A 23871-nucleotide genomic window follows, 5' to 3' on the forward strand; every position below is an offset into this window, starting at 1 on the left:
TCACTATTAAATTTTAATGTCTGTCAGTCATAAGCAGTTCCCGGCCTCAATTGCAGATGCTGTAGGCTGCTGTGTTTATTATTTTACTGAGCATTAAAGAACTATGCATGTTTGAATGTATTCTTATTTAGTGTCAATTTTTTTTGTTGTTTGTGTAGTTGCTCCTTTTCTTGTTATCTCCTTTTGAGATACCAACATTTAACTGAATATGACTATGGAAAAAGTAATTTTAATGATACATTTTATTGTTCTGAAAATTGTTACAAATCTTTTCATGATAAATTAAAGATGCAACTCTACCACTTTGCCTTTTCCAGTCCAGCCAAACCGAAGAATGTAGAGCTGAATTTTAAAGCACCTATGAATCAAGACAGTTTAGAAAGTGAGCAGGATGCTCTTGAAAAACCAGTTAATAAAACTAACAGCAACATTGCCAACAAAATTTCCTTGTTTGAGAATAAATGTGCTAACCAGAGCCAGAGGCCTGTTGACGTTCCTGCTTCAAAAAATAGTACTGTACCAAGCACATTTGTTGGCAGAGCAAAGCTAAAGTTTGGAAAACAACCTAAGGAAAGTGAACAGCCTGATAAAACGTTAAGTAAGCAAAGCAGTCGCCAGAAGTTGTTTGAGAATGGCACAACAGAGAAAGAAAACACTGCAGAATTAAAAGGCAAAAATGAAGAAGGCTCTGCCTCTTGCGAAGATATTGGAAAGACAACAGAGCTTAAAGTAAAAGCTGCAATATCCCTTTTTAACCAGAGCAGTAAAACAGATGCCAGTAGTGTCTCTCTGAAGCAAACTGACCCAGAATTGACCACAGCTAAAAAAGAAAATTCATCATTTAAATTGCCTTTGCCCTTGCCCAGTAAAAGTGAAAATGCTCAAGATACTTCCTACCAAAGAAACAACACAAGCTCAGAATTCCATAGAAATGAAGAAAAGATGCTGCCAAATGCAGAAGTTTTATCACCTTTATCACCATCTCATCAGGTTTCTAGATCAGAATTTAAGAAGATGGAAAATGGAGATAAAAAGACAAAGCCGGGAGATTTGAGCCTTGTAGAACTGCAGTATGATGACAGAAGTCAGGAGAGTATAGTGATATCAGAGAACAACATTGATACCCAAAAGAGCCCAGGTGAAACCTGTAATGGGTCTGCTGAAGATGATACCATTTTTGATTCCCCATCTGACATGAAGAAGTTTGCTGAAACAATAAAAAACTTAGACAGCTCAGTTTGTTTACCCCAGAAAAAGAAGAGATCAAAGCTTCCCAAGTCCCCAGCACCCCACTTTGCAATGCCTCCCATTCATGAAGACAACTTAGAGAAAGTATTTGATGCCAGTGTATTTACTTTTGGTTTGGGACTGAGGAGGGAAAAAGCACAGGATCTGTTACCAGCCCAACAAATTAAAATGCAGAGCCTGGAAACAATAGCCAGAGTCAGGCCCAAGCGTGCATCAACAGAACAAAGTATTGTATTCAAAGCCCTGCAATCGTGTAATAGAGAAGAACCTGCCTTTACTCATGAAATAAATGGAAAAGAGAGCACCGATGGTACAGATGGTGAAATTAAGAGATCCCGGCTTGAAAAAAGCTCCCTCTTCTCAAGCTTGCTGTCTTCTACATCTAAAGAAAAGTTTCTTAATACTTCTGTCACCACAGTAAACAACACCGCAGCAGCTTTTGCAACTGACTCCTCAGGGCTCCCTCCTTTACAACAGGATACTTCTGGGCCATTCGGCATGCCTCAAAAGTCTGAGGTAATAAAGATAATGAAATGCAACTGTGTAAAATTTTGTCTACCTGCTGAATGACTGCTAATTTTGATTTTTTGCAATTCAGTCTCTTTCAGATTTGAAGCTTCCAAGCTTTGTGGAGAAGTATATGCAAGCAGATAGTGCAAAAAAAGAACTAAGTTTACAAATGCCCAACTTTGGGAACCCTGAGAAAAGTTTTTCAAGCTGGTTAGGGACAAGCAGATATGAAACAAATGTCCCCTTCGGTTTATTAGCCGTGGATGTAAGTACTCTGTTGTTTAAAATCAGCCTGGAAAGTTATCCAGTTTTTGTGTTTTCAATATATGATGTGCATACATTGTTTAGTTTTTCTTCCCCTCTTAGGGAGTTATGTAGGTTTTGAATACATATAAGTGAGTCAGTTTCATCTAATGTTGGCTATACGTGAAAAGGAGATAGCATCTATTAACTTGCTTCTTCATGGTGCACTTATTTTGAGACTCTTCACAAATATGAATTTAAAGTCATTCACATCTTCATACTTGATTTTGTATTATTTTGAAGCAAATCTAATGCTAACTTTATTTTTTTTAAATTGTAAGTTAGTAGAATGCTTTCTGTGAATTGCAGAAAACTTGTGCCTGCTTCTGTTCACAGTGATCTCCCTCCTGTTTCACCAAGACATTCAACCATTGCATTGTTAAATGAGTAACAGGGCAAATTTTTTTTAATCTCTCTTTTTTTTTCCAGTATGCCTATGCTTTTTATAGAAAATATGAATTTTTCAAAAATACTTTTAAGAACTGGATAGTAGTAATTGTTCAAAGTGCTGCTACAGGGAAGTGCTGTCCTTTTGTGTGATTATGAGCATCTATCCATCATGAATCAAGACAGACCTATGTTTTCCCTTTGAGGGAGCTTTACCTTAATGTGGGAGAACTTTGTGATTTCTGTCAACAACATGATGAACCAGCGTTTTTTATATCTGCTGTTTCGGTTGTTGTAAGCCCTTACTGTTACCTGAGAGGAAAACTATAATCAGAAGATTAAGAACCGTGGGAAGAAATGTGTTCTTCGGACTTCAGTAGCCACATTAATGAGACCTGTGGAATTGAAGCAGAATATAAGCCATTTGGGAACTGCTTTTTCAAAGTTAATGGTTATCTTCTGTTACAGTTCTACTAAAAGGAGTGGGGAGTAGTAGAAATAGCTTCTTTCTACTTCACCTTGCAGAAAGATATCTTCCATGGTACCTGAAATTTTGAGGATGTAGATTTTTCCCTCATGCGAAGTTATTTAATTAGTGTGGGCATGAAAATTAGGGGGGTTATTTGCAGTTGACTTATGCTGCCTGTTAAGGCTTTCTTATTCTAGCTGGTCCTGCTTGGATTTCAAAACCTAGGTTTAAAGCTAAATGACTAATACCGATTTTTGTCTTTTTTAACTTTTTTTGTTACTGTTACTTAAAACTGCTGTTCTCAAGTGAGTTTCAATTTTTCAGTAGAGTGTGGAGGCCTTATATGGCAAGGGGGTACGTACTGCTCTTTGAGAGAAGCCAGGTAGGCTCCGAACGGTTCCAGGATTTCTGCAGCACTGTTGCTGACTGTGAATTGTCTTGCTCAAGTTAGACAGGAACCAAAAATGTTTTTATGATGTGTGCATCTTCCACTGACTAAGAAGATGATGCAGTGGCTAATGGTAATGTGAAGAGCAGCCCAAAACAATGACTTTGGCATCCTCTAAAACACAGAGCGAGTTCTAACTGGAATTGAAGCACAGGCTAAAAAACCAGTCATGCTTCAGCGTGTCTTGATGATGCCTACAAAAATCTTATGGTGGTTAGGAACTCTATTCTGAGACCACTGCCCTGTGTGCTGACTAATACATTTTCCTTAGTTCCTTGCATGTGTTGCTGTTTATCTTAGGCTGCAGCCTATTTAGGAGACAGGCTCTGTTTAGGTTTTGTTGTTTCCAAGAGTAGTTCCTAGAAGAGTGGGACCCTGTTCCGGAATGAGCACTCATGTCCTTTTCTAGGAAACCAAACACATAATTGCAACGCTTTCTTTGTTTTAAGGTGACATGATGCAACCACAAGTTTCCCATATATTCTGTATCATATAATTTACCACTGACTTCAACAGTGGTTTAGATTTTGTATACCTCAATGTGTTCTATTTCTTCTTGGCATTTTTAGTCTGTCACTTACTGCACAGTCTCATGCTTTTTGAAGAAACCTATCTTGTTACAAGGTGTTCAGCACAAAATTAATTACGTTAAATAGTTCATACATGTATATGCCATTGTGCCTCCTCAGTCCTTTCGTATATTCCTTCAAAATTATTTTATGATCTATGGTTAAAAGATATTTAAACTCCTGTTAATATCTTCATCATTGAAGAGTTTATACTTCACCAATGCCAGCTTTTAAGTAGTCTTTTGTTATGAAACTCCTGGGATATAGAGGAAGTTGATCAGAAGGATTTAGAAGTATTTCAAGTCTGAGTTTAGTTGGCTTCAGTCAGAAGACAGTTCGGAGTTAAAAAAAGAAGTGTATAAGTTCATACAGTTATGACAAGATACTATTCTTCAGAGGAGGAAGGAGGAATTGAAGCACTAAGTGTAGTTGAAGTGTTACCAGCTTTTTACTATTCAGACTAATTTTTACTTTTACTGGCTTTTTTTTTATAATAGCAGAACATCATTATTGAATAAATTTCGTGTTTGCATTTTTTTTTATTTGGGGGTTTTGTTTGTTTCTTTTGTGTTTGAGTTGTTTTTGGTGGTGGCAGTGTTTTTTTGTTTGGGTTTGGGGTTTTTTTTATGACTTTCTCTTCCCACTGTCCATTAGGCACTTTCAAGAAATGGACAAAGTAAAATCAATCCCAGACCTGGTAAGGTAAGATCAATCTTTACTTTTCTTCTCTATATTTAAAGCATAGCAAGATAGAATCATATGGTGTTGGTGTCTGGTTGTTCTGTTTTGTTTTTAACACAGCTGGTGATATACTGTGAATCAGATTGTAAATCAGACTATCAGAAAAATGGTATTGAAGTTTTCCATGATGTTCTGGATTGCAGTTCTTGGGTTCTGTCACCAACAATTTTAGTTAAAGTCATCAGAGGATGGTAAGAGATTAATTTTTACTCTTTCTCATTGATCTCTCCAAAAATCTTTCAAAACAGAACTATCATGTAACTCACAGTAAGTCTGCCTTGCAAATGGCAATGTAACATAGACATCTGTGAGTAAGAAATGTGGCACTGTACCTCTGCAATAGGAAGTTCTGGTCTGGGAAACTTATTTTGCTGACGAATTGAATGAGTGTTACCATCTCAGGGATGCATCATTTCACCAGGCGTAGGCATGGGGTGAAATGACACATTCTGTCCATCTATGCTGCCCTTTGACTTCTATCCCTGTTATGGGTTCTTGTGTAGTATTAAAATTGGGCTAGAACGTCAGCAAAGGATTTTAAAGCCATGTCTGACATGGGTTTGGATGCAGAATATTAATTTCACGTCCAAAGATGTAAGGTGGTGCTGTAGAGATAATTGAATGTTTCTCTTAGAAGTCCAGAGGGAATTTTTCTCTAAAAGCTAGATTGCCTAAGAGTAATTCAGAACAAGTTCATCTCCTACTTTCTTAGTAGCATTTACAGAAGAGCTATTATTAGTGTGGATAGTATAGCAAGTTAAGTTGTGGACAGGCCATAATGCATCCAAATAGCAGGTTCTCAAAAGTAAAGATCTGATAGTAAACTGCAGAAACAAGAGCTAGCTGTAGTAGGAGGTACTGGGAAGCACACTGATTGCTGTTTAGCTTCAGAAAACTCAAATGAAAATGTTTTGATCTGTGTGATCCAGGTCTTTTCCACCACGGACTAGGGGAGATTGGGTTTTTCTTTCCCCAATTCTACTGAGAGCTGCATGGGAGGGTTTTGTATTTGCAGATGGATGTAGTTTTTAACTAGTTATATGTTCAAAATTGCCGTTAAAAATGCAGTTATGCTTGTCTTCTAAGCAATCCTATCATCCTTTGGCCCATCTATACAAGCCCCTGTGGAGCTCCAGGCTGGTGTTCACAGGATCCAAGTAGCTTGTCTGTTTATACATGATGCAGCAGTCTGCAGAGTCAACGTTTTCTGACCTACAGATTGGTTCTGATTAGTATCGCATGCAAAAGTCTGGTACCCACAGACAATAGTCTTGCCACCCTAAATCATCAATTTAGAAAGGGGGAGGAGTTTTCAGTGAAATTACAAAGTCAGCAGTAGGCACCTTTGTTTGTATAATTGCCTTCAAAAGTATCATATCTATCAGAAATGGCTTACATCAGCAGTGCTGAGTGAATAAGCTGTACTGGGGTGGTGGGAAGGGTCTTGAAATAATACTTCTTAAGAAAGCATTTATTAAATGGGAGCATGACTTTTGAAAATGACACTTGATAAAACAGCTTTAAAAATTAGATTTTTTTAAATTTTTATTTTATTTTAAGCTGGATACTCTATGAAAAACCAAATTTTGAAGGCCCCTCTATTCCACTGGAAGAAGGAGAGCTGGAACTCCCAGATATTTGGGGTGTAGGTGCTTCTGAAGAGCCAAATGAAGGCAAATCTCTAAAGCCTGCAGTGATTGGTTCAATAAAACATGTTGTTAAGGTGAGTAAAGAAAATTTTATATGGATTTTAATGTTCAGTAATGTTTTATACCAAGTGTGATTGGCGTATTAGGACACAAGTGTAGCATGGATTGTAAATGTATGAAACAATCTTTCATGTGGAATTTCTTGTTTAAACACAAAATAAATGTGGAGGCTTTTACACAGTGGGGATTTTAGTAACAACCACTGGAAGGAGGGCAGGAAGAAAAACTTTTTTTTTTTGTCAGAATAGCCCCCAAAATGGTATGTATAGTGTACATTCTTTTGCCTGGACAATCTAACAGTTTCTCAGGAAAAATATCCCAGAAAACCATCAGTAATTCTAAAGAATTGTGTTGTCAAAAAACGTGTGTGGCTATTTTTTGTTTCTTTGTTTGTTTGTTTTTAGGTATAAATCAAACTTAGACTCAACATGAATGTTAATGTTGAATACCAAACATTGTTTGATACTTAAAAAAAAAAAAAAGCCCTTAACAAACTTAACAGGGAGTTCTATTTACATGTGGTGGAACAACCTTCCTACATGCACTTTTAACCTACTAAGTTGTTACCTTTGCAGGTTGCCAAAGCAAGCAAGAGCTATAAAGTTATTTGACTGGGAAGAGAAAAAGGAATATATATTGCTTGTAACTACAATACTTGTTTAAATTGTAGTTGTCTTCAAGAATGGCTTGCTTGGTGCTATCTTAGGATTTAATTTACTAGATGAGATGTTAACTGATGAAAGAGAATGCATTCCTGCTTGGATGGCAGAAAGTAAACAATGTAAATGATGGTTAGAGATTGACTGACTGTCTTGGTCCAGGAACAGGCAAACTGGCCTAGTTATACTTTATTACAGGCATCTAATAGCAGTAGTAATTGACAAGGGGGAAACAATTTGAAATAAACAGGTGTTTCAAAACTGATTTAGTTATCCACATTAATTACAGAACTTTAAGCACAGAGTAAGTGATTATGGCAATCTTCATTTTTTCAGGATTACAGGGTTTGCCGAATTGATTTGTATACAGAACCTGAAGGGTTAGGAATCGTGACTTCCTTTTTTGATGACACTGAAGAAACAGGGGTGTTTGGCACCACTCAGAAGACTTGTTCTATCAAAGTACACTGGGGCATGTAAGTGCGTAGTTTTCTATGAACATGTACTGCAATGAAAACAATTTGTTTTAAACCATTGGTTATACATATCCATCAGACATGCAAGCAAGCTGTATTTTAGTCCTGTATTTTGGTATTATTTGTTGACAGTAGCATTAGTACATCATTGTATTGCTTCGCCCTTGCAGAGGCTGACCTCTTAAAATGTGGTGTTAGACACAGTTTTTCTTCTGCTCACATGTAGTAACCCTTGTGTGTTTGTAGAAAAGGAATAAGTTTGCCTCTCTTGCTCTTTTTCATTTAAGCAGAACTTACCAGTGAGAGTGGGGGAATGAACTGTTAATGATAAGACTGCATTTGCTACTTAACTTTTCTCTAAACTTGAAATCGTTCTACTAAAATAAGAAAACTTTCAAGCCCTTGTGTTACAAAATAAGAATTAGTGTCATGCTCTGGAAAGCATTCTTGTATTTCACAGTGCATTTTAGTCTGTGTTTTTATGATGATGGACCATGTATGTTATGTCACCTGAAAATATCTAGCCATCTGAATTAGGAGAGTAATGAATGTCATGAACTAAGCAAGCTGTCGTGAGAAAGACCTCTGAGGAACAATCCAGATACTGTAACAATGGTAGTTTGATAACTTAATAAACAAACTTGTAAATCAATGACAACCTCATGAAGTTTAACTATGACAAGTGCAAGGTCCTACACCTGGGTTGGAGCAATCCCAGACACAGCTACAGGTTGGGCTGAGAAGAGATTCAAAGCAGCCCTGTGGAGAAGGACTTGGAGGTGTTGGTCGATGAGAAAATGAACATGAGCCAGCTGCAGTGTGCACTCGCAGCCCAGAAAGCCAAACGTATCCTGGGCTGCATCAAAAGGAGCATGACCAGCAGGTCAAAGGAGGTGATCCTGCCCCTCTACTCTGCTCTTGTGAGACCTCACTTGGAGTATTCTGTGCAGTTGTGGTGTCCTCAACATAAAAAGGACATGGAACTGCTGGAACAAGTCCAGAGGAGGGCCATGAAGATGATCAGGAGATTGGAGCACCTCCTGTATGAAGACAGGATGAGAAAGTTGGGGCTGTTCAGCCTGAAGAAGAGGAGACTGCATGGAGACCTCATAGCAGCCTTCCAGTATCTGAAGGGGAGCTATAGGGATGCTGGAGAGGTACTCTTCATTAGGGACTGTAGTGACAGGACAAGGGGTAACAGGTTAAAACTTCAGCAGGGGAAGTTTAGGTTGGATATAAGGAAGAAGTTCTTTACTGTGGTGGTGGTGAGGCACTGGAATGTGTTGTCCAGGGAGGTTGTGAATGCTCCATCCCTGGCAGTGTTCAAGGCCAGGCTGGACAAAGCCTTGCATGGCATGGTTTAGTGTGAGGTGTCCCTGCCCATGGCTGGGGGGCTGGAACTAGATGATCTTAAAGTCCTTTCTGACCCTAACTATTCTATGATTCTATGATCAGAACCAAAAACATGCCTTGAAGTGGTACAGGGAGGCTGCTTTCAGAGAAAGTGAAAGTGGAACCAGCAGTGTGCGGTCTTGCAGAGCACTTTACATGGTATACAGACCTTGGCTGTAACCTGTTGGCCATGTTGTGTTTGGTCAGTTGCTGCAGATGGTCTATGTATCTGTCAATAATGATGATGGATAGATCTTAAACTAGATGATCTGAAGGTCCTTTCCAACCCAAACTGTTCTGTGATTCTATAAAACCTGCCCAACTAAAGACAGGTGTTAAATACCAAAGATGGATTCAAATACACCACATGATAGATGGTGCATTTAGTTGATAGTTAAAAGGTATTTTATCTGATTAAATCTTTACACCTTGATTTGGTGAAAAATTAAAAACCCTTATATATAGGAAAAATTTAAGATGTCCAAGTAGTTGGTTCTCTGACAGGATGTTATTTCTGTTGAACTGCAAACTTAATTCAAATTACGTGTCTGCTAAGATATGTTATTTGGACGTTGATTATAAATTGAGTTCCTCTACCTTTCCACTTAATTTATGTCCACACTTAAAAGCATTCTGTGAATACTGAAATTGCAAAATTTTTGGAAAGGAAGCAGAGCCTGTCCACATTCCTTCAGTCCTTGTTTTTCACCAGGGTGACTGTTTCATGCAGTAGATCTGTGTAAACTCTTACAGTCTTAATTTCTGTCTGCTGCATTTGAATCCTTTGGGGGAAGGCAGGCTGACATTTGCAGCTGGAGCAAAACAGGCAGCTGAAAACAATCTTTAACTGATATCTTGGATGTCAGTTCACTTGTCCAGTGTAGAAGGAAGTCTCTTCTGCCAATTGCTTGCCAGAGAAATTCAGTAAATTGTTGCTGCTTTTTCTCATGTTGCTGGGTTTTTTTCTTTCCATTAGTTTACAGGCATGGCATAGTTCACTGTATTGGCAAGTGAGGGAGGCTCTGATTCTGAGTCACCTTGCCATGTGGGTGTGGTTGTATCTTCTTAAAGTTTCCCAGTGTTCATTCTTAATTGTTGTTTACTAAAAGCTGCCAGCAAAAATGAGTCAGTGCACCTTTATCTTCTGACTGTACTCTTTCCTTGGTCTTCATGTGTTTAAGTTCTTGCAGTAAAGTTAGAATCATAGAGTTGTGTAGGTTGGAAAAGACCTTTAAGATCATCCAGTCCGGCTCTTAACCCAGCACTACCAAGTCTGCCACTAAACCATGTCCCTAAGCACCACATCTACATGACTTTTAAATACTTCCAGGGATGGTGACTCCACCACTGCCCTGGGCAGCCCGTTCCAGTGCTTGACAACCTTTTAGGTGAAGAAATTTTTCCTACTATCTAATCTAAACTGCACTTGCCACAACTTGAGACAATTTCCTCTACTTCTAGCACTTCTCACCTGGGAGAAGAGGCTGACATCCACCTCACTGTAACCTCCTTTCAGGTGGCTGCAGACAGTGATAAGGTCCCCCCAAGCCTCCTTTTTTCCAGACTAAACAATCCCAGTTCCCTCAGTTGTTCCTCTGAGGACTTCTCTAGACCCTCCACCAGCTTCATTGCTCTTTGGACCTGCTCCAGCACCTCAATGTCTTTCTCATACTGAGGGTCACAGAACCGAACACAGTATTTGAGATGCGGCCTTGCCAGTGCTGAGTACAGGGGGATGATCAATGCCCTGGCCCTGCTGGCCACACTGTTGCTGATACAGGCCAGGATGCTGTTGGCCTTCTTGGGCACAAGCTGGCTCATGTTCAGCCAGCTGTTGACCAACACCACCACGTCCTTTTTTGCCAAGCAACTTTCCAGCCAGTCTTTCCCAGTCCTGAAGCACTGCATGGGGTTGTTGTGGCACAAGTGCAGGACCCAGAGCTTTGCCTTGTTGAACCTCAAGCAGTTAGCCTCAGCTGATCAATCCAGTCTGCCCATATCCCTCTGCAAAGCCTTCCTGCCCTCAGTCAGATCAACACTTCCACCCAGCTCAGTGCTGTCTGTAAACTTAGTGAGAGTGCGCTCAATCCTCTTGACCAGATCGTTTATAAAGTTATGAAACAAAACTGGCCTCAGTATTAAGCCCTAGTGAACACGACTGGTGACTGGCTGTAAGTTGAGGGCTTACTGAGCAGTGGAACTACAGGATATAAAATATATGAAACATTTACTATAGACAGCAATAAAACTAAAACTCTGTGTTTGTTTCTTGAAACAGTATGTTTGCAATGAAACTGGTACCAACTTGTGCTGGTTTACATCAGCTTGGAATCTGCCTTTTAAGCACAATAGAATGATGGATTATTGTAACATCTTTCTGGTATCACCACATTTATACATTATGATCCTTACATGATTAAAGGATTGGCTGCATAAAGTGTTCCTATTTAGTATGTGTTTTATACCATGCTGCACTGCTGAGAGATAAGTAAATTTAACTGCGTAAAGATGGCAGTGTGTTCAGTCCAGAGATCAGCAGTATGTTTGTTTCCAGTAAGTGGTTACTGGCTAAGCTTTTATTGAAAGAGATTTAAAGGTACTGTTGCTGTTCCCATCAGGAACTTTGGAAGTTATGTCTTTCTAAGCAGATTTATTAGCAGATACAAACCATGAAGAAGTAGGTTGCTAGCAATTTGTCAGGTTTTTCTACATATTACTAAATAACACAAGGTCTTTCAAGTTCTTGAAAGCTGATTCTGCATATTTTAAAACTATTATAAAAATAATAGAGAGTAACCTTGAAATTTCAGACTAAAACTTGGGTTGCCTTCAGAGATGACAGCCAAATTCCTAACTGTGTTCATTATATTGATGTGGGGATTTTTTAGCCTGTTGAAATGAAGCACATGCATTATTGGTGGTTCCTGCACAGGCACAGAAGTTTGCCAGTATACCAGGTTTTATTAAGGATACAAGAATGTCTTTCCTAAAGTAAGCACATAGTCTTCTTGTCTTTTACTGTTTAGAAATGTTCTGGGGTTTTTATCTTTTGCTTTTCTCCACACCCTTTCCCACCTCCCCACATCCCTCTCTTTAGATGGCTAATTTATGAAGAACCTGGTTTCCAGGGAGTCCCTTTAATGTTGGAACCTGGTGAATACCCTAATTTAGCATTCTGGGAGAAGAAGGAAGCCTACATCAGGTCCATGAGACCCTTGAAAATGGTAAAATACTGTTACTACTTGGAAGTTACATGACCTATGTTTGTGTGCTAGAAATAATGTGTTAAGGTAGTTAGATTTTTCAAGACTCACAAAATAAAACTCTTTTAGAGACTAAAAATATTTGGTTTAAATTCTTGAACTTTCAACATTTGATTGCATCCATTTCTGCCTTTAATCTGCCTTCTTATTTTCAGTATATTTTTCAAGGAAGGTTTCTCTTTAATTCTATCATTTTGTGAAGAGTTGATGACTTAATAGTTGCCTGTAAGTTATTTAAGTAAGTATAGACAACTTATTTTCTTCTTTCTTCTGTTTTTTAAACAGGGTGGTCGCAAAGTTGAATTCAGTGGAGAGCCAAAGGTAAAAGCCAGTATTCATTTGATTGTCCAAAGATATTTTATAGCACATGAATGTATGGGTAGATAGATGCATCTTGACCTTGTACGAGCTACTGGTGCTTGGTCCTACTGTATGTGACCACACCGTGAAACCACAATTTCTGACACATTTATGCATCCACAGCATACGTAGATGGCAGTATTAATAGCTATCTGGATAATGCAAATGGGTAACAGACATTCAGACCCTCATGTTGCACCTCTAAGATCTCTTGAACAGAATAGAAAGATCCCACTAGTTAATTTCATAATCATGCCTTCTCATTCTCTGTGCACAGAAAAAACATTAATCAGAATTTATCATGCTCTCTGCAACTTTTCTTTTACTTCATTTCCTGTACAGGTAATCGTTTATGAGAAGCCTTTCTTTAAAGGGAGATATGTGGAAATAGAATCGGAGATCATTATGCTTGATGACAAGGAATCAGAAGAGAAGACAAGACTTCAACTTCCATCAGTGGGATCTATGAAAGTACTGGGAGGAGTGTAAGTGGGAAAACACCAGTAATATTTCTTCTTCAGCTGAAGTAGTAAGCTCGTAGGCTGGAAACTGCAGTGGGAAAATTCTGTACATGTTTATTTTCTCTGTTTTCCTAGTTTTTTGGGTTTAGATATATGCTCTAGTTAAATTTGCAAATCTGTATCTGTTCCATACAGAGCAGAAATTCTCCATTTTCACACAGACTGTGTTGTTGTTGTTGTTTAGTTGGGTCGCTTATGAGAAGCCTGGGTTTGAAGGCCATCAGTACTTGCTGGAAGAAGGAGCGTATCGGGATTGGACAGACTGGGGTGGCTATGATGAACAGTTGCAGTCACTGCGACCAATTGTTGGCGTGAGTTCCAAGAACATATAGTAGACGTCTCCTGAGTGCACTGAGATGTCATGCTGCATTTTTCTTATGATGCTTCTCTTTGTTTTAACAGGACTTCACAAGCTCCCATATGATAATGTACAGTGAAAAAGACTTTGGTTCAAAGGGTGCCAATATTAATGTGTTAGGGATTATTTCCAATTTGAAAGACACTGGATATGGGCTGAGGACACAGTCTATAAATGTGCTAAGTGGCGTGTAAGTGATATTTTTAATCGCTGTTTAATTTTAAATGTGCTGTTCTTTTTAGATTTTGATAGTATTTTCAGATGTTTTTCAGCACTTTTGACTTCTAATGTCTGTGTGGAGTCTTCAGATAAGATTTTCTGCCCTTGACTGCAGAATGTGAAAAGTAAAGTTTTTGTGAATATGTATGGTAAATCAGTTTTCTTTTTCATTGTAAGATCAGATGGTCCATGAGATGTTGACTTATTGATACACAAAGTACTAAAAGTATGAGATGACATTTTCTCAGAGAGGTGGGAATAGCTTGTTCTTGTGGCTGTATTTTTTGAAATCATTTCAACAGCAAAAGTGCTATGGAACTCATTTCCAGTTTTAAAACTTAATTTCCAGTTGCTTTGCGTTTTGATCAGAGGCAAATTCCTTGCTCTTTATTTCAGTTGTGTGTAAAATGGAGGTAACTCTTGCCGTGCTCACTAATGTATTCTGATATTAAGGAGACTTGAACTGTTCTGAAACGTAATGTTGGTTTTGCAGTGATTCCTATAGGTTACTAGTCTTTTAGTACCATGTAGTTGTTTTTTTTTTTTTTTTAACACAGTGATTCCCCAGACTTTGCATTGATGTGGTCATCAACAACTCTTACCCTCTGCCACGTGTGTTATCAGATGCGGTAGATAAGTTGATAGACCTTGCTGTTTGATTTGGTCAGTACATCAATTGTAGATTGAGTTTCACAGCCTTGCAGACTGCGTCAAAGTATTTTGGAAATAGAAACAAGCGTTAGCAATCATGTCTCTAAATACGCAGAATTACTTGAAGTAGTAGAACCAAAAGAATATGAGATGTACAGTCTCCTTCCTTTCCTGGTATGCAGGTGACTTGCTGAAAGCATAAGCAGCCACACCTGGAATCTTTCTGTGTGTTTATCTGTGCAAAAGCTCTGCAAGTTTTGTCAGGGTAAACACTGCAGAGTCAAGCTCAGTGCATTCCAGATGAATGCTTTTTAAAGTTGTATATGAATATGGTGCGACAGCAGGTATTTTTTCTGCATGGTGATCTTTGAAGCCACTGTGCCCTTTTGTATTCTGTAATATATAAGGGAGATTCATGAGAAAGAGTCACCTCTGAAGGTTGGGGAAACAAACCTTCAGAAGTGAAAATAGGTTGTGGGTTACCTATCGTGCCCTTTGTATAGTTCTAGTAAATGTGTCTGTTACAGCTAAGATAGGAATTGTACTTCAGTCTCAGTATTCTAGTAATTAAGAGTGACTAATATTTTCATGGTAAAGGTGGCTAGAAGTCATTACAAACAAAAATTGTCCCAACAGACTCCGCTACTGCACCTGTAATCTCACCTTGCAGTCAGTCAGATGTCATTTGTAGCAGTTAGCTTTTTAAAAACTTAGGTGTGCTGTTTGTAGCAGGTGACTCCCACTCAGCTCTGAACAGTCTTGTGTGACCCTTTTGTTTCCAAAGAGGTTGTGAGTGTTCGGGGATTTTGTGGTGGTGTTCTTCCTAAATGTTATTGTATCAGAAAGGTTGAATGATTCACGTTAAGTCATACCTGGTAACACAGCACTTTATTTTAAGTCTTAAGCAACTGTTCAGGTACAAAATTTCTATATCTTTCCTTCCAAGAAATCAGTCACCAAGCAATGAATAATCCATTGAGCAATTTCCTGAGTTGTTTAGACTGTAGTGTAGATGATGTCATAGTGAACTGTGACAGACTGAGTAAAAGCTTGTCAGAATATTTCAAGGGAACGTTTCTGGTATCATACTGATAATACCTCATTATAAAAAAAAAAGTCAAATAATGGAAGAAGACCTGAATCTGTCATAGTAACTTTTCAACTACAGGCTTATCTGAGGTAAGCTGTTATGGCAGACATAACAGATGATCTGCATGTCCCCCAAAATTAATTTAATTGCTCTGTAATTTAAAGGGTATGTCAAAGAAAGCCTGATACTGCAGTGCACAGATAGTACTGAGCAAGTTCTAGGCTAAACTGCATCTCTAAACTGTATGCCGAAGGCAGCCTAGCTCTGCATTTGGGGAGTGAATATTCCATTTTTGGGGTAATTGAGTGCTAGCTCCATCAAATTTTTTTTCAGCTATCCTGTTTCTGAAGAATGTTTCCAAGCAGTAATTTCACATCTTTGCTAAATTAATTGTAAAGAGACTCACCCCCAAAAATATCCTAAAATTATGAGCATTTACTTTTTTAAAAATGAGAATTTTTTGTTCTTGAGCTTTCTTCAGAGACTGGCCAAGCATAAGATCCATGATGTTTTATTCTTCTGCCACTGGGGCAGGATAAAGCAATCCAGATTGCCTGAAAATAGGAGAGGCCTTTCTTCTTTTAAGTAGGGTTTGATCTTTGTGTCCAAATTGGCAGAATTTTAAGTGGTGGGAAATGGAAATATTTACTAGCAACAGGTAACACCCTTTACAAGTTTAAGCAAGTACTAAAATCAACTGTTGTGCAATTTTGATTTCCTCTCTGCAAAAAAACTCTTCAAGGTTACGTTGAATAGTGATCAAAATCACAGGAATGTTTGAAATGTGCCTTGTCTGTATTCATAAACACACCAAACATTTGCCAAAAATACTGAACCCCCCTGTCTTTTAGTTGATCCTTTCTGAACTTGGTGGAAGAACTTTTCCATATTCAGGGGGGTTTTTCTTGGTGGCTTTTTTATGTAGGTGTTTGCTTTACTGTGGGTCTGTAATCAGGCTGGTTTTCCCCTAGTTTTCAAGTAGTTAGTCCACAGTGCAGGTTTGGCTCCTTCTTGTGTAAGTCTGGATAGTGATATAAAGGAAATTACAAGGTGATGAGTAGTTCATATACAGGAGCCAAAATGTAGTAAATTTAATCTAGATCTTGTTGGAATGTAACATAGGTGAAACTAAGTCGACATGAGGTACAAGAACTCCACTGGAGCTGAGAAAGGCAAGAACTCATAGGGAAGTACCCCATGGGAGAGCATCTCAAACAAAGCTTCCACTTCCTCTGTCTCTGAACTGACATTCAAAAAACCTTTCAAGGAGTCTTGAAATTAAAATCTGCAGGTCCCTGGGGTACTGGGAATCACCAGCACAAAGGGTGCCCTGGGTTCAGCAGTAGCAGGCATTTTTTCTCCTTCTTGGTAGCTAGTGCAGCACTGTGTTTTCACTTTCGGGCTGGGAACGGTTGCTGATAGCAAGTATGTTTTGTGTTACTGCTCAAATGTTTGGTTTGTCCAAGGACTTTCTGAGCTTCATGCTCTGCCAGGGAGGAGGGGAGGCCAGGAGGAAGGAGAGACAGGACACCTGACCCAGGCTAGCCAAAGAGGTATTCCATACCATAGCACGTCATACCCAGGATGTAACCAGGAGTTACCTGGAAGGGCTGGAGCTCTGGGGGTTGGAGGAGGTATCGGTCGGTGCTTGGTTGGGCAGGGTGGGGTGAATTATAGGTCGGTGGCTGGTGAGATGTTGTATTCACTTGTTATTTGCTTTATCATTATTACTATTATTAGTGGTAGCACTAGTGATTTGTGTTATACCTTAGTTATTAGACTGGTCTTATCTCAACCCATGGGGGCTACATTCTTTTGATTCTCCTTCCTAACTCTCCGGGAGTTGGGGAAAAAGGGGAGTGAGTTAATGAGCTGCGTGGCTGGGTTTAAACCACAACAGAGGGGTATGGTAAAGAACCTGTTTGCTCTGTTTACTATAACAAAATTTTACTACTTCGTCTTCTCTGTTAATCATGCTACAAATCTGAAAGTGCCAGTTCACTTCCTGGCCCCTGTGGTCTATCTGATTAGCATATTTATGCCAATTTAAACTCATTGTCTCCATATAGTATTTAAGTTTTAAAGATGGTGGATTGTATTTCAGACCTGAAGGAGTATTCTGTGCCTGAAAGCTTTCTTTTTACAACTATGCCATTTTGTTTAATGAAGGTGTTGTCATTTCTTCCTTAGCTGAGAATGGTCCTTACAGGACTTGAGTAATCTGTCCTATCTTAAAATGAGTCTGAGCAGCACAAAAATGGGGATTACTCCTTGCAGCTGATGTTAGAAAGAACATATGTGATAAGAAATGGCTAGTGTTTTAAAAGATGAAGTTAGGTAAAATGAATCCTGGGCTACCCATGAGCAGAGCTGACTTTTTTTGGCAAGTTGTCTTTATCTGCATTCTGTTCTTGGCTGATCTTCCAGACCCGCCCTGGACCCATGCTTCTTAGACATCATATGTGGAAAGTTCTGGGGAAAGACACTGTGCATGTAGTAGTGCCAACAGTATATAAACAATGCTTTTCTTTACATCTTTGGTTCCAAGGACATGAATGGTGTAGAGCAGTGAAGGTCTCCAGCACCACCCTGCCAGCAGCATGGGATGAGGCTGTATCTCAGGCTAAGACAATTTGTAGGGCTGGGGGTTACAAAAACTGTTGTGCTAAGAGAACTTGTTCCCTGTAGGGCAGGGTTGTTGTTGCCATGCTTCAGAGCAGTACTCCAGTTTTTGTGATGCCTGGCAACTGGGATGTGACTCTCTTGCTCAGATATGGAGGTGATGTCTTGCTCTCCAGGCATTTCTGTTAGGTCAGAAGTTGGATTCAGGCAGTGCTCTTTCCTAGGAGCACTTGACGTTTGACAGGTTTAGCTGGTACTGAATTAAACTGCCTGTCCTTGATGTTGTTGTTACTACTCTCAGCAGCTTGTGTGGGCTTATGAATGAAGTAGAAAAGCACAGGTATTTCACCAATAAGCCTTGGCACCAGAAACTGCATGGGCTGACTTGCTTATTTAAATCCTATGTGTGAGTGAGATACCTTGGTTACTTCTGTATTCAGGTTTCTTTTTAGATGGGGGAAATGAAATAACTATAGTTCACAGATTCTTAGGAGGCACCTGGAATATTTTGTCATTCACTTACTATCAGAAAAACTTTTTTACATAGATGTCAGTCAGGTGAAACTGTCATGCACTGTAGTTGTACCTTGGCATTTGCACATTGAAGAATCTAATAAACATCTGCTGAAGAAGCTGGCTAAGGAAACCTCATTTTCACAGCTTTTGGTATATGTGGCATACAGGTATAGACACACCTGAGACATTTGAACTGTCTGCTCAATTTATTGTACATACCGATGTCTCTTTGATGAATTACTATGAGGTGATTTTGAAATGTGCCTTGAAATATGTCTTAAGTAATTAGTGAATAACAAGTTAGAATAATTGATTATATCTGAGGCAAACCAAGAGATGTGAATAGTGATAAATGTGAATCGCTGTATGAGTGTTTGCCACAGGCAGCTAATACAAACTTCATACTCTCAGCACATACATGTTGATGCAGCTTTATTTCAATTTGAAGTTATCCTACTTCTTGTATCTGCAGAGACTTTGTTCTTAGAATAAAACTGCAGCTTAATAAAAACCAGTTGCTTGACACATGTAGATCATTTTATGGTGAATTTAGATGGTGAGAGTTAGCCTCCACTGCAAATTACAAGTTCCATATCATTTTAATACTTTATGATACGATTTATTTTTCTTGTTAGTGTTGAAGCTTTGTAAGAAGATTGCACTGAAAGTGGGTTTTGGCATAACCTAGCATACATTCATTATGCAGGGCTTTGGAGAAAACTGAAAGTGGGTTGACAATGAGTAGAAGATTATAATTGTAGAACCAGGAACCAGCAAGATGTCCTAATGCCTGCATAAACATGAATGAAACTCAGCTGTTACTCTGGCCAGTTCTAATATTGACGCTGAAAAAGAAAGAAAGAAAGAAACAAATGAAAGAAAACAGAGAAAAGGATGTTTAAAAAAGAGCCAGAATATAATTATGGGAAAGTTTGGGAAGTCTAGCATTGAAAAGCAACAGACAGAAGTTATGCAGGTTATCACAAAACCAAAGGTAGTGCTGATGTGGGAATGCTTTACCTTGGACTTCAGCATGGAGCCAGGGTTAGAACTAAGAATGCCATAATAGAAGGTTTATTGAATGGATACGTAGCAAGACTACCTCATAGCAGATAGTTGAGGCTAGAAACAAAGCACTGCAGGGGTAACTGAACATTGGAGAGAGATATGTAGTGATTTGGTTGGTTTTTGTAATGTTTTTCTAATGCATTCTAAGTGTGTATCTCAAAAGTTCAATGTCTTTCAAAAAGGCATATTGTGACTGGGACAGAAGTTACGGACTTGATGCAGAATTCTGAGTTTGTGGCCTGTGTCAGGCATGAGATGTGACTGCTTAGTTATAATAATAGCTTTGAATTTAAATACATTAATCTGGTCAAATTTGTGATGGTTTTAATGCGTAACTTTCAGGGATGTTTTTCCTGCCTGATATCTGTGATTCCTGGCAGGGAACAGCCTGCTCTCATTAGCATATATGCCTGTTTTTGCGGCTTAGCTTTCTGTTGGGATTGATGTTTGCTTGAACACAGCTGAACTGGCAACATTAAAAATCGGTATTCCTGTCTTTACAGCCCAGATGACCCTGAAAGTTAGTTTTATCTAAAAAAATATGTTCTGTTTTTCCAGAGAAGGTCTTGAGCTAGCCAAAATAATGGAATTGTGAAACACCTCAGAATGTTCTTACTGGAGTCAGCTTTTAGGAAATCTAGCAGATGATGTATTTGAATTTTTGGTCTGCTTTTAGCTAATTCGTATTGACATAGGGTATAAGGAAGTGAAATTTACATGGGTTTTGGAGTATCAGATACACTTACTTGTTTGTGGTTGTGATAAAATCACAGTTGACACTTGAGGGGAGAAATTTTTTGTTTGTTCTTACATTAAGACAATAATGATTATACAAATCTGTATTTTGGAAAAGTACTGTGACTTCTACCCATCACCTTCTTCTGTCTCTCTTAGGTGGGTGGCTTATGAGAATCCTGAGTTCACAGGGGAGCAGTATATACTGGCTAAAGGGCTATATCCCAGCATTGAGGCATGGGGGGGAAAGAATTGCAAGATATCTTCAGTTCAGCCCATCATTACAGTAAGGAATTCATTTTATACTTGTTTTGCAAGTTTCTCTGAAGTGTTTAGAGCTACATTTTTTCTATCAAATTCAGTTTATTTACATTCTTAAATATAAATAAAAAGTAAACTTTTTGTATGTTTGTTATTTTATTACTGTTTAAAATAATTTTTTTTCTTCTTCCAAACATCTGCAGGATATTGCTGGAAATGAAAGAGGTAAAGTCAAGGTAAGATACTTCTCCAAGGTCATGAAAAGTACTGTGTAGGTTTGTAACATATATAAATAAAGAAATGGCTTTCTGTCTGATGTAACACCCAGCTATTTGCATAGATGATTGACTAGTCAGACAAAGAGAAGAACTGCAGGTGAAGGAAGGCAGCTTTCCTGACCTCTCAAGTAAGGCACATTAAGGCCCAAGGAAGGTGGGATTTAATACACAGCTGCCACTGGAACTTTATCAGGGCACAGGCAATGTTTTGGTTCAGCAAGTGAGCTGTTTTGGTATATCAGTGATTGTTCTGAGGAGCTGGAGCTCTCAGCTGTCCATGCAGAGGTGCAGGTAGCTGCTGAGGCAAGTGCTCTACAAGTTGGGTGTTGTTCATGATATTGTTGTGACTTAAACCCTTTTGGATCTAGTTCTTTGAGTAACAGTTCTGCTAATGGTGGTTGCACTATATGGGAATCTTGTTCACTTTTAAATATTGCTGAGTTACGCTTAAAAATTAATTCCATCTTTGTCGATAGTTAAGAGAAGGAAATTACTGGGAGAATTTGTTCAGTGAGTTAACATATTTTTATGTTGGACTGTGTTCTATATGCAGCTATTAATACGTATTTTTGACAGTGAGGCCAATGGGCACCTTTTTCATACTTTGATAATTCTGAACCTTTTCATGTTTGTCTCTGCACAAAGATACTGTTATTTTCAATTCAGTCAAAATGGTGGGTATCTCATGTATTTGAAAACAAGGGAGAAAAGTCTTATCTGTTCCATTTTGCATTCTTTATTAGTAGCATACCTCATTGGAATCTCCTGCATAGGGATAGTGTATAAACTGCAGGGAATAAAATTCTCAAGGCTGCTTATTTTCAGCTATGTGCATGAAAAATTATTTGCATCTATATATTATGTGTCTACTAAGACCTTATCCTGAGGAAACAAAGAAGTAATGGCTTGCAGCCAATAGACTGCATCGCTCGTCAGCATGTTCCTCTTTGGGGAACGCTGTGCATGCTCACACTTGTATCTCTGTTAAGAGCGAATAAAGCTGGTAGGCATGTGATAATGTGCATGACTTCTGTGTGATCAGGATTAATTATCCTCTAACTAAATTAGCAGGTTTGCTGCTTAGAAATTATTTTTTTTTCTTTTTTAACAAGGACAAAAGACTCTGGGTGACGTATCCTCTCTTATCCTCCAAGCAGTGAAAGAACAACTGACGTGACTGTATAGCCATAACAGGCACATAAAGCCCATCTACCCTGGGAATATTTACCATGCCCGCTGGCGTGCTCTCCGAGTACTTTGCCAAGATTATGCCCCATTTGTGTTGTGAGACAGTTTTCATTTAGTGGGCAGAGTGTGTATTTTGGAGATTAAATGGATTAATAGTAAGAACCAAAATCGTTTATGGCCCTTTAATAAAGATGTGCCAGTTCTGGCCATTCTGCGGGAATTTAAAAATCATCTCCATCAGATAGTCCAGGGAACTATCTTCATTAGTGTTATTTTAATTACCTTCTATGTTACTGAGTGATACACAGCCAGAAGTAATTTTTGGTATTGTTGCCTTACTGTCTTGAGCAAGGATGCAACACAGAAGAGGTAAAAAAAAAAAACAACATATAGCTGAGGAAGTCTGGGTGATTTAAGCAGGTTTTAATGTAATTGTAAAAGCAGTGGCAGAGGCGTGTTATTGAAGATTGAATAATTAATTGTTTTTAAATATGTTTATAACTTTTTAAAGGTCCAGTTATTTTCAGAGCCTGAATTCAAGGGTAACTGCCAAATATTTGAAAAAGATACAAGATGTATCGATTCATTTGCTGTGAAGTCTTCAAAAATATTAGATGGCAGGTAAGTTACATCGAATATTGCAAAATCCAGTAAACAGTAAAAGTTTTTAAAGAGCAGCCAGCTTTCTAACACCTGAAGTGATTTCACATACAGGGACTTACAGAGAAAAATGTTTTGCAGCTTACACATCAGTCTTCAGCCTGTCAGGACAAAACACTGTAAATAATCTTTCTGTCAGTAGCTCTTGCTGAAGACTGAGAAACAGAGCTTCATTTTAACTTGCACAGAATTCTTAAGAGGCCATTTCTTCTTCGTCTTTCTGCAGCTGCATCGTGTATGACCAGGAAGAATTCTCTGGTAACCAGTATGTGTTAGAAGAAGGAATCTACCCTGATCTGACGGCAATGGGTTGTTCACCCCAAGCAGTTATAAAATCTTTACAGATTATAAATATTGTAAGTAAAACTATTAGAAATACTGTAAAGTAAAGATTGGTACACTGATGACTCTGACCTCCCCATTTTTTTCAACAGTAGAAATGTGAGGGACACACTGACAACAGGAGTATTTTTATTTATTTCTTTTTTATATGTAGTGGCATTTAAATGTCCTGGCTGCAGCCAAGTTTTCTTGACCTCTGTGCTGTATTTTTCAAAAGAGGGGACATCCCAGAAGCAGCTGCCTGGGATTTTCTGTAAAAAGAGTCAAGGATGTGTCAGATAGGCACTTAATTTCCCAGTAGGAGAGACCACTTAGAGTGGGTTGAGAAATGTCAGTAGAACAGTGTGAAGAAACCTTTGTACTACAGCCCTTGGGTTTTATGCATATTAAAAAAACAGACTTAACTAAGCAACTTTGCATGCAATGCATGTAATTATAAAACGCTATTGCTATAATCAGGGAAATGCAGTTTGGGTAATCATGAAATAATGTACCCTTCTAGATAAAGTAAAGCAACACCCAATGCCATTTGGCAAAATCAGACAGTGCTGTTGTTATGTGTGGTGGATAGAAACTAAACAACATTTACATATTTTGTAACTCATCAGTGGCAAGAAGCAAGTTTGCTCAAGCCTATAGCCAATCATTATGATTGGTTCTGATGGAATCTGCAAGTATATTTTAAGATGAAAGTAATTCCTAGCAAAATGGCATCAAGAATCCAGGAACTTATGTCAATAAGAAGAGATGATACTCATTTTAAAAAACTGTTGAGTCTCTTCTTTGAATCTGGCAACTTCATTGCACTCCACTGTAATTTTGGTAACT

At 38.5% G+C, this 23871-nt stretch overlaps 1 protein-coding gene across 1 annotated transcript in view; it reads left to right on the forward strand.

Moving 5' to 3' along the window:
- The window catches only part of CRYBG1 (crystallin beta-gamma domain containing 1), a 100244-nt gene that overhangs the window by 61054 nt on the left and 15319 nt on the right, over positions 1 to 23871 (forward strand). The window contains exons 4-18 of the mRNA XM_034061194.1: positions 318 to 1764; positions 1847 to 2023; positions 4589 to 4636; positions 4736 to 4866; positions 6236 to 6398; positions 7380 to 7519; positions 12009 to 12135; positions 12460 to 12495; positions 12877 to 13019; positions 13240 to 13366; positions 13458 to 13603; positions 20474 to 20600; positions 20779 to 20811; positions 22553 to 22662; positions 22928 to 23057. Of these exons, the coding sequence (XP_033917085.1) occupies positions 318 to 1764; positions 1847 to 2023; positions 4589 to 4636; positions 4736 to 4866; positions 6236 to 6398; positions 7380 to 7519; positions 12009 to 12135; positions 12460 to 12495; positions 12877 to 13019; positions 13240 to 13366; positions 13458 to 13603; positions 20474 to 20600; positions 20779 to 20811; positions 22553 to 22662; positions 22928 to 23057 (3085 nt within the window). The remainder of the gene's footprint in view (positions 1 to 317; positions 1765 to 1846; positions 2024 to 4588; positions 4637 to 4735; positions 4867 to 6235; positions 6399 to 7379; positions 7520 to 12008; positions 12136 to 12459; positions 12496 to 12876; positions 13020 to 13239; positions 13367 to 13457; positions 13604 to 20473; positions 20601 to 20778; positions 20812 to 22552; positions 22663 to 22927; positions 23058 to 23871) is intronic.

This window comes from Melopsittacus undulatus, chromosome 3, assembly GCF_012275295.1.
Source record: "Melopsittacus undulatus isolate bMelUnd1 chromosome 3, bMelUnd1.mat.Z, whole genome shotgun sequence".
NCBI classification, from domain to species: Eukaryota; Metazoa; Chordata; class Aves; order Psittaciformes; family Psittaculidae; genus Melopsittacus; species Melopsittacus undulatus.